Raw genomic sequence first — 10,337 nt, 5'->3', positions numbered from 1 at the left:
GGCCAACAGCGGCGGCGGGAGGATGAGCGCCAACAACCAGCCCTGACCTACACACGCAGGACCTGGAGCCCAGGGCCAGCGGGAGCGAGACACCAGCCCGGCAAGGGTGCAGGCTGGCTGCCCCCCAGAGCTGGTGGAGGACACCTCACTCCCAAGTGCCCCCTTTCAGGGACTCCTTGAAGCCTTTCCCCTTTTTGAGTGGTGAAGGAAAAAGAGAGGAAACGCTTTGCAGTACCCCCTCCAGGTGAGGGGGGCGTTGGAGGCAGCAGGGACAGGGGAAGTGGCCGCCTGGAGCGCAGGTGTGACTGGTCACTCTGCTGAGGCTTGAGCCGAGGGTTGTTCAGGTTGAGCCTGGGCCAGCCTCGGGCTCCTCCCTGCCTCCCCTGTGTCCCCTAACTTGCTTCCTTGTCCTAAAGGGATTGGGGTGCCAGCCCCTTCCCCCCAACCCCCCGGGAGCAGTTGTGGACTCAGTCTGAGGACTGTGGACACCGAGGCAGGGGCTTGAGACTGAATGCCCAGGAGCGTGTTGGGTGGGGCCTGGTGAGGCGTGAAGACTTCAGCTCTGCACCATGTGGAGTGGGGCAGGCAGGGGCTGGACCCCGGCATTTGCTTTCCCCACCCATCGCCCTGCCAGCAAGCACAGGGGTCCCCGACCTGCACCAGGCTGCACCGAGGTCCCTGGGCCTCAAGATGCTGGGGAGAGGCCTGGGGTGGGCAGATGGGTCGGCTCCCCCGGCACCAGCTCCCAGGGGCTACAGTCAAGGAGCCCCTGCAAATGGGTGGCCCCCAGGAGCAGGGCCTAGGGGGAGGCCTGGACAAGTGTTCTGAGGTTTCAAGGTGCTATCGGGGGCAGAGGGCAGAGCTGCTGGTCACAGAGCACCCACCCCTCACCAGCTGTCCCGGCCCTGTCTCCCACGCGAGAGGAGATGTGTGTGTCTGTCCATCATGCTTCCTGAAGGCAATGCCAGGCCTCATCCTCTCCTGGCCCCGCCACAACCTGCCCATGGCTGGTGTCCGGCACCCTTGTCCCTCTGGGCCTCTGCGTTGGTGGCGGGTGCCTGTGGCATTGTTAGTGAGAGGAGCCTGAGGAGCCTGCACGGTCAGGCCCCGCGTCGGGGCAGGGTCCTAGGGGAGTCCCTGCCTGTGCCCAATGCTTGCCTGCATGAGGCCAGCACTAACAGGTCACCCTTTTTTTGTTGTCATTTAACATCTTTATTCCTGCCCTTAAAATGGGGAGGAAGGTTCCATAAGCTACATGTTTCCTAGTTAAGCTCTTTCCTATTGTTTATACGGTTTTGTTTGTTATACTCTTTGCACCTTAAACCCCCACGACGACCCCCATACCACCGCCTTCCCAGCATGGCTGGAGTGGGAGCAGGCCTGAGCCCCAGCGGGGTGGTGGGGGGACTGGGCCCCATCGGCCTGAGGGCTGAGGGGGTTAGAACCCCACTGACCTCCTTGTGAGGCCCACGGCGCTGGGGCAGGGGGTTGGGCACATTTTAATCATCAATAAACGAAGCACTTTATTCTGTACAGATGTGGGCAGGCCCGAGGAGCCCGAGTGATTTGAGGGTGTATAATCCAAGCCGCACAGCCCGCTCGCTCTCTGGGCGTGGAGCAGGCAGTGCCCTGGCCCGGTTGATTCGGGGGCTGCAGCAGGAGCAGTACAAGCCAGAGCCCACAGACTCACCCTCTGGGGCCCCTGCCGTCCTCCCGGGACTGAACGTGGGCCCCTCCCCGAGAGGACGGCTTCCTGTCTGGCTCCCACCCCAAGGCTGGGCCTCCCAGGGCCCTGCGTTACTGTAGCTCTTTCCCTCTCTTGTACCTCTAATCTCTGGGCTTCCATGATGTCCTCAGGGACCCCCCTCCCCACGCCCCCACGCTTGCTATTTCTAACCTCTGGTCCCAGTGCCTGGCAGCTCTTCAGAGCTGGCTCACATTTTCCAAAAAAAAGGTTGATCTCCCCCCGATGGGCTTTAGGCCGGGAGCCCCATGGGTTCCCCAACCCCCTGTCACTGACACCAGGGTCTACCCTACCCTAGGGGCTGGTGGCCTTGTCACCAGCCAGCCCCACTGCAGCCTTAGCAAGCCTGGGGGCCTGGCCAGGCGGGGCCCCTGGTCTGTCAGGCCAGACTTTGACAAGCAGAGGCCAGAGATTGGGGGGTTGGGGGAGCTGGTTGTGAACCCCTGTCCTAAGACTTGGGTTCCCTGTTCTTTTATACCTTCCCTCTGAGGGCAGGAGAGGGGTCCAGACAGCAGGCGGGGCTCCGGTCACAATGGTCTTGGAGCTGTCTAAGTGGGTGCAGCCAAGTCCTCTCCCGGGAGGCCCCATCCCAGTGGGGACAGGAGCCCCATGTCCCTGGTGCTAAATGCTCTCTTCCCCTTGGGCCATTGGGTGGGAGCACCCTTCCAGCCAGACCTCGGGGGGCCTGAAGCAATAATGGAACCTCAGCAGTTCCAGTGTCAACGGGGTTCTTGTTTTACCAGCTTCTCCATTTCCTTTTTATTTCAAAAGTAAGCACCTGGATATCGGACTGAGGGTACTGGGGCTTCCTACCCAACCCCAGGGCTGGCAGTAGGTGGTGGGGAGGGGCTTAGCTCATCACCTCCACTGGGATTCGGCCGTGAGGAGGTCTGTCCATCTGGACTTCTCAGCCCCGTTGGCCAGATCTCAGGTCCGGAACCTGGGCCTGTCCCTGCCCCAGCTTCCCCAGGGCTCTCTGGTCTTGGGCCAGAGGGAAGCCTCCAGCCCCATGATCACAGTTCTGGGATCTGGGACTGGCCTTAGAGTCTGAGTCTCTGACTCTGGCATGTGCTGCCACAGTGCCCCTCACAGCGGTGGCAGCATGGCTGTGCCCAGGCCTGTGGACCCCTGATGTCTGGTCATGTGTGGCCACCCCACAGCCACAGAGTGTGTGGGGAACAGCAGGTGGGTGAGTGAAAAGAGTGAGGGGAATAAATTCAGTACAACTGTTTCTTGGCCCAGTCTCTTCTTTACATGTTGCCTGCCCGGACTATCGGCTAGATTTAAAGACTTGAACCAGAGCAAGGAACCAGGCAGCTCGGCTGCAGACAGCATGGACATCATGCCCTGGACCCCATCTCCCTCCCTTACGGTGGGCTGAGCTTTGGGGAACACCCAGAGACCGGAGCTGAGGCAAGAGCAGAGGTGCACCCCAAACGGGTGCTGGGTCTTTGAGGGGGTGCAGAATGGGCTTGAAAGAGGAGAGGTCCTGGGGCTCCTAAGGTCGAGGCCCTGAAGGCAGTGCCACAGGAGGCCAGGGCCCCTGCAGGTGTGGTTTTCTGTGAGCACCAGGTGTGTAGCCACCGGGGTCCCTCCCATTCATGCTCGGCACTGGGGGTGCTGTGACGAGCCCTGTGGACTCACTCCTCCCCTCGTGGGCGGGGATTCTGGAGGGGCCAGGTATCAGAGGTGCTGTGGTGGGTGCCTGGGAGGACAAAAGCTCAGATGAAAGACAGGTAGTGGCCTCTGAGGCAGGTGGGGCTCTAGGCCCAGGGATCTGTGGTGAATGAGGCCCCTGTTTCATGTCACTTAGCTCTGGATGCAGGGGGCGGGGTCTGACTGGGAAGCAGGACCGGAGGCCGGTGGGTGGTGCAGGTTCCCGGGCGTGGATGCTGCCTGTTCACACAGGCCCGCTTTCTTGGTCGAAAGGAACAGGGGCTCACTCAGGTCACCCTAGAAAAAGGCTTGCCAGCAGACCGAGGCCTGGCTGCTCCCCTGGTCTCGTGGCTGGTCGGCCTCTCTGTTTCCACTCTCTTCCTTCTTGCTACCCATCCATTTGCCTGTCACCTCTACACAGCCTTTTCCTCCAGCCCCACCCCACCTCCCTCATCCTCAAAGTACAGTTGACCCTTGAATAATGTGGGGGTTAGGGTCACCGAATACAATGCACTAGAAAATCTGCATATAACTTTTGATTCCTCCCCAAACTTAGCTACTCAGTCTACTGTTGACTGGAAGCGTTACCACTAACAATCACGCAACACAGATTTTGTATCTTATCTCTACTATATACTGTATTCTCACAATAAAATAAGCTAAAAAATGTTATTAAGAAAATTACAAAAAAAATACATTTATAGAACTGTACATATTTATTGAAAAACTAGAGGCCCGATGCACAAAATTAGTGCACTTGGGTGAGGGTGCGGGTCCCTCAGCCCGGCCTGGGCCCTCTCACAGTCCAGGAACCCTTGGGGATGTCTGACTGACGGCTTAGGCCTGGCAGTCGGACATCCTTTGTGTGATTGGGGCTGGGGAGGGACATGGCAGGTTGGCCAGCCAGGGAGGGACTGCGGGAGGGCTCCAGGGTGTGTCTGGCCTGTCTCACTCAGTCCTGATAGGCTGGACCCCAGCAGCAAGCTAACCTACCGGTCAGAGTGCCTGCCCTCTGGTGGTCAGTGCACGTCATAGTGAGCGGTTGAGCGGCCTTAGCTAAATATTACGCTTTGGTTGAACAGACGACTTAGCATATTAGGCTTTTATTATATAGGATTTATTATATAGGATACCATGTATAAGTGGAGCCATGCAGTTCAAACCCTCATAGTTCAAGGATCAACTATATTTCCAAGTTCACCCTCACATGGCATGTGCATGGAAGGCTGGGAGGCAGAGGCCGCTGGGTGGCTGGGGGCCATGAATGGTGGGCACCACAGTTGGCATCTCTGTGCACTCTCCTCCGTTTTGCTCTTTGGGCCCAACCAGCTCACGAACACCTGGTGGCCTGGAACATGGGCAGAGCAGCGCTGGCTGCTGGACAGAGCTGGCCTTCCTTCCTTCTAGGGCACAGCAGGGGCAGTGAGATGAGGACGTGATGCGCCCCTGGCTCAGCAGTGCCCTTGGCCCCTGATTACGTGGCTTTTTAGAGTCATGACTGGTAAGTCAGGATAGGCTGGGTACAGCCAGTGGCATTAGATACATTCACATTGTTGTGCTGCCATCACCACCATCTATATCCACAGACTCTTTTCATCTGGCAAAACTGAAACTCTGCACCCTTTCGTAGTTACTCCCTGTTCCTCGTGCCCACTCCCAGCCCCTGGCACCCAGCATTCTACCTACTTTCCTTGTCTATGAATCTGACTGCTCTCGATCCCTCCTATAAGTGGAATCATGCAATCTTTGTCCTTCTGTGACATGTTTTTTCACTGAGCTTAATGTCCTCAAGGTTCATCTGTGTTGTAGCATATGTCAGGATTTCCGTCCTTTATAGGCTGGATAATATTCCAGTGTATATGTGTGTATACCACATTTAAAAATCCCTTTATCTGTCTATTGTCTATTGACATTGGGTTACTTCCACCTTTTGGCTATTGTGAATAATGCTGCAATGAACGTGGGTGTACAAATATCTCTTTGAGACTCCGCTTCAACACCTTTGGGTATATTATCAGAAGTACTAGATCATGTGGTAATCCTATTTTTATGACAAACTGGCATACTGTCTTTCATAGTGGCTGTACCATGTTTACATTCCCGCCAACCAGTGCACAAGGCTTTCAATTTCTGTACATCTTCTGTTTGTTTGTTTTGTTTTGATGTAGCCATTCTAATGGGCATGAGGTGGTATCTTGCAGTTTGGGCTTAATTTCCTTAGTGATTAGCATCATTGAACATCTTTTCATGTGCTCATTGGCCATCTATGGGTCTTCTTTGGAAAAATTTCTATTCAGTTCCTTAGCTCATTTTTCAATCAGGTTGTTTGCTGTTGTTGAGTTTTAGAGGACTTCTTTTGTTGTCTCATGGGCCTGAGATGCAATTTTTTTTCACTCTATTTTTTTAAATATATATATACTCTCTATTCTTCAGATTGGAAGTGTTCTATTAACCTGCCCTCAAGTGCACTCACTTATCCTCTGTCATCTCCCCGCTCCTACTAGGCCATCCAGCAAGTTTCTAGTTCTGTTATTCTATTTTTCAGTTCTGATTTCCACTTGGTTCTTCTGTATAACTCCCATGTCTTTGCTGAGATTTTCTTTCAATTTATAAAACTTTGTTTCAAACGGTTTTGTGATGTTTGGGGAAGCATTGTTACAATGGCTGCTTTAAACCCCTTGGCCGATCACCCCAACCTCTGGTTCGTCGCCGTGTTGCTGTCAGTTGGTTCTTTCCACATTTCAGTTGTGACTTTTCTGGTTATTATGATGACGGGTGATTTTTATTGCATCCTGGACATGTTGGCTATTATGTTAGAGCCTCTGAGTTCTTTTTTTATTTTTATTTTTTTTAACAAACAGTTGGCCTGCTTAGGCTTAGCATGCAGGTCCAGGCCTACTTTTGTGGGCTGAGGTTCCAATGACAATTTAATTTGTCACTTGTTCCCACTTCTGCCCAGCAGAGGGGTTTTTCCAGGCCAGGTACTATTGAAAAACTAGAGGCCCAGTGCACAAAATTAGTGCACTTGGGGGGTGGGGGGTGGGGAGCAGGTCCCTCAGCCCGGCCTGGGCCCTCTCACAGTCCAGGAACCCTTGGGGATGTCTGACTGGGTGTCACAAGTCCCACGACGTGACTTGTGGGTGGTGGATATATCCCTCTACCTTGATGGGGTTTCACAATCACATATGTTTATACATACGTCAAAACTTATCAAATTGTACACGTTACATATGGGCAGTTTATTGGGTGTCACTTATGCCTCAACAATGTTGTCTAAAAACAGCCTGGCCAGAGTGGCTCAGTGGTTGATCATTGACCTATGAACCAGGAGGTTTCAGTTCGATTTCCGGTCAGGGTACATGCCCAGGTTGTGGGCTCGATCCTCAGTAGGGGGCATGCAGGAGGCAGCTGATCAATGAGCCTCTCTCATCATTGATGTTTCTATCTCCCTCTCCCTCTCCCTTCCTCTTTGAAGTCAATAAAAATAAATAACTAAATAACTAAATAAAAACAACATAAGACTGATCCCCTATTTGCTAGCCATCTAAATTTCAGTTTCTATAAAATGGGGAAACTAATACCTACCTCATAATATTGATGTGAAGATTAAAGGGATGAAATGAGATGACATTTTCCTTTGATTCAGTGAAAAGCAGTGGAGTCACGCTGCCTCCCTCTCTCTCCTACACCCACATCCAATCTCCCTGGGTCATTCACAGAGTGGGTACAGGCCTAGCCATGACCTGATAGTTGTTGAAGTGGGATGATGAGTACATGGGACGTCAGTATACTATTCTCTCCACCTTTGTATATGTTTGCATTTTCCATAATTAGATTTAAAGCAACAACAGTGGCTCCTTGTTTCACTGAGGGGAAAACCAACGCTGTACACTCCGCACGCGGTCCTGCATGGGTCCCTCACCCTCTCCTCTCTGTCGCCATCTCCTACTCACCTCATTCACTGCTCCAGCCCCACTGGCCTCCTGCTGTTCCTAGAATGAGCCAGACACTTCCTGCCCCAGGGCATTTGCTCCAGCTGTTCCCTTCCCTGGAGTCCTGCTTTCTCCATGGCTTGAACTTGCTCAAATATAGACCTTTTAGTGAGCCCATCCTGACTATTCCATTTTAAATTGTTACCACCTCCACCTGTCACTCCCCACACCCCCTTTCCTGCTGTCTGTCACCACAGCAGTATCATCTGACATGCTGCATAATAATTTATTTATTGCTGTCTTCCACACCCACCCTCCTACCCCCACGCCCTGGGCTGAATATAAGCTCCATGAAGACAGGAATTCCTGCCTGATGTTCAGGTGCATCCTCAGCAGGTTCTCGATGAATGAATGAGCCACGTAATGGAATGCCTGGTAGGGAGTGAGCACGATGGGATTCATCATGATCTAAAAATACATCGTAGAGTCATTTGGTAAATATAAGTTAATTGTTCAGTCAGTACCTTCTGTCTGACCTTTTTTTGTTGTTGTTGTTAATTTGTGGGAAGCGGTAAGGTAAGGATACCCACAGTCCTTGGAGGCAGGCAGATCGGCTTTGAATCCGGGCTGGGCCACTTGTCCGCTGTGTGGCTTGGCCAAGTTGCCTAGCTTCTCAGCGCCTTGTGTCACTGACAGTACTTGCTGGAAGTGCCCTGCAGTCCAGGGCTGGGTTGGAAGCCCACCACTCATCCTCCTTGTCCTCTCTGCAAGGTGGACAAGAACTCCAGGGCCTTCCCAGGTGCTGTGCCTTCTGGGACCTGCTGGCAGGGTGAGCAAGGGATGGTCAAATGCACTGCTCAGGAGGAACAGGCAGTGACATGGCTGAGATCACAAAAGGGGAGGTGACTCAGTCCTGGCCCAGCCTGAGGTCCCCTCTCCAATCCTCCCATCCCCCCAAGCCTGCGTTATAAACAAGTGACTCAGAGGAATGATGGGAGAATACCCCATAACAGTTCACACCAGTGTCCCGGGGGCTAAATTTAACCCACAGCTGCAGCCTCTGGCACTTTGGAAACAAGTTAATCTTGGTGGCTGAGGCTGTTGTGTGTGTGTGTGGAGCGGGGTGGGGTGTTCAGGAGTCCAGAGCAGTGTGGGCATAGGGACTGGCTGTCCTGGGCCTCTACCCTGATTCCTTAGGCTGTACACAGGGTGCAGGGGCCCTAGGGCCAGGCAGGCTCAGGCCAAGCCTAGAATGGGCCAAGACCAATGAGCATAGACAGTGAACGTCTTTTTGAACCTTAGAATCCAGAATGTCCCTCCCCCAGAATGTTAAAAACCTGGGGCTTAAACACCTAGAATAGTCGAATTCTAGGAAATTAATTTTCTAGCATGTCTGACACCTAACAGTGTTAATACCCTGTGACTGTGTACTCCTAGGAATACAGAACCTCAGTGCTTCTGAACCTCAGCTAAGGCCCTCCTAGTCTAACTCCCCCACCTCCTCATAGGGTAGGAAGGGAAACTGAGGCTCAACAGAGAGATCTGACCTGCCCCAGGCTCCACAGAAAAGTGGCCACCCATGCAGGAGGCAGCCAGTCGGTGATTCTCTCTCATCATTGATGTTTACATCTCTCCCTCTTTCTTCCTCTCTGAGATCAATAAAAATATATATTTTGCCCTAGCAGGTTTGGTTCAGTGGATAGAGTGTCAGCTTGCGGACCGAAGGGTTCCAGGTTCGATTCCGGTCAAGGGCACATGCCCGGGTTGCGGGCTCTATCCCCAGTAGGGGGCGTGCAGGAGGCAGCCGATGATTCTCTTATCATTGATGTTTCTATCTCTCCTTCTCCTTTCCTCTCTGAAATCAATATATATATATTTCCCCCTAAAAAGTGGCCATCTTGTTTACCTAAGGCCCCTACTTGCTTTCTTGCACAGTTGAAGGAGCATCTCAGAGCTGGGGCAGACATGGGAGAAGATCTTCCCATTTTAAAGGTGGGACAACAAGGTCCCCAATGACTGAATGTCATGCTCAAGTTCTCTGAGCACGGACCCAAGCACACTGTATCCAGAGGTGGCTGGAGTGAGATATACTCCAGAGAGGAAATAGAGGCACCTGATGGAAAGACCCAGAAGGCATGAAGGGAGACCGAAGGTGGGACTCCAATACCTGCCCCTCCCTAATGTAAGGGGCAGAGCTTGGGTCACCCCCTCCCCCAAGGGGCACTGCCCAACCTCGGAATGCGATCAAGGCCGCGCTGTGCTCCATTTAGAAATGAGGCAGTGAGGCCCTCACCTTCCCAGCAGGGCCCAGAAACCCCACTCCCGTCCCATGAGTCCGTGGGGCTGAGTCAAGGCTGCTCTGGGAGAGGGCCTCTCTCTGCCCAGCTGTCCCCTCTGCGTCATGTGCCGGAGGCCAGGCAGCTCGCCTTACAGGGCCAGGCCCACCTCTATATATAGCCCACCAAGACAGCTGCAGAGACGGAGCACAACCCAGCAGGAAAGCAGGGAACAGAGAGAGGAGGCCCCTGGCACCCCTGCTCGCTGCACCCTAGGCCGCTCACCATGGCGCTGGGCTTGGAGCAGGCGGAGGAGCAGCGGCTGTACCAGCAGACGCTCCTGCAGGACGGGCTCAAGGACATGCTGGACCACGGCAAGTTCCTGGACTGCGTGGTGCGGGTGGGCGAGCGCGAGTTCCCGTGCCACCGCCTGGTGCTGGCCGCCTGCAGCCCCTACTTCCGGGCGCGCTTCCTGGCCGAGCCGGAGCCGGCGGGCGAGCTGCGCCTGGAGGAGGTGGCCCCGGACGTGGTGGCGCAGGTGCTGCACTACCTGTACACGTCGGAGATCGCGCTGGACGAGGCGAGCGTGCAGGACCTGTTCGCCGCGGCGCACCGCTTCCAGATCCCGTCCATCTTCACCATCTGCGTGTCCTTCCTGCAGAAGCGCCTGTGCCTCTCCAACTGCCTGGCCGTCTTCCGCCTCGGGCTGCTGCTGGACTGCGCACGCCT

The 10,337-nt window shown here is 54.1% G+C and overlaps 1 protein-coding gene and 1 long non-coding RNA gene across 2 annotated transcripts in view; both read left to right on the top strand.

Annotated features, from left to right (window-relative positions):
- Positions 1 to 2,980, top strand: part of LOC106725074 — a 23,240-nt gene extending 20,260 nt beyond the window's left edge. Inside the window, exon 2 of the long non-coding RNA XR_001360950.1 lies at positions 675 to 2,980. This is a non-coding gene — a long non-coding RNA (uncharacterized LOC106725074). The remainder of the gene's footprint in view (positions 1 to 674) is intronic.
- Positions 2,981 to 9,803: 6,823 nt separating this feature from the next.
- KLHL40 (kelch-like family member 40) overlaps positions 9,804 to 10,337 on the top strand; it is a 6,904-nt gene continuing 6,370 nt past the window's right edge. The window contains exon 1 of the mRNA XM_005860432.2: positions 9,804 to 10,329. Within this exon, the coding sequence (XP_005860494.1) occupies positions 9,895 to 10,329 (435 nt within the window). The 5' untranslated portion in view covers positions 9,804 to 9,894. The remainder of the gene's footprint in view (positions 10,330 to 10,337) is intronic.

Source organism: Myotis brandtii, unplaced genomic scaffold (genome assembly GCF_000412655.1).
Source record: "Myotis brandtii unplaced genomic scaffold, ASM41265v1 scaffold134, whole genome shotgun sequence".
NCBI lineage: Eukaryota > Metazoa > Chordata > Mammalia > Chiroptera > Vespertilionidae > Myotis > Myotis brandtii.
The sequence above is the reverse complement of the archived record's forward strand: the minus strand, read 5'-3'. Positions and strand labels throughout refer to the sequence as shown.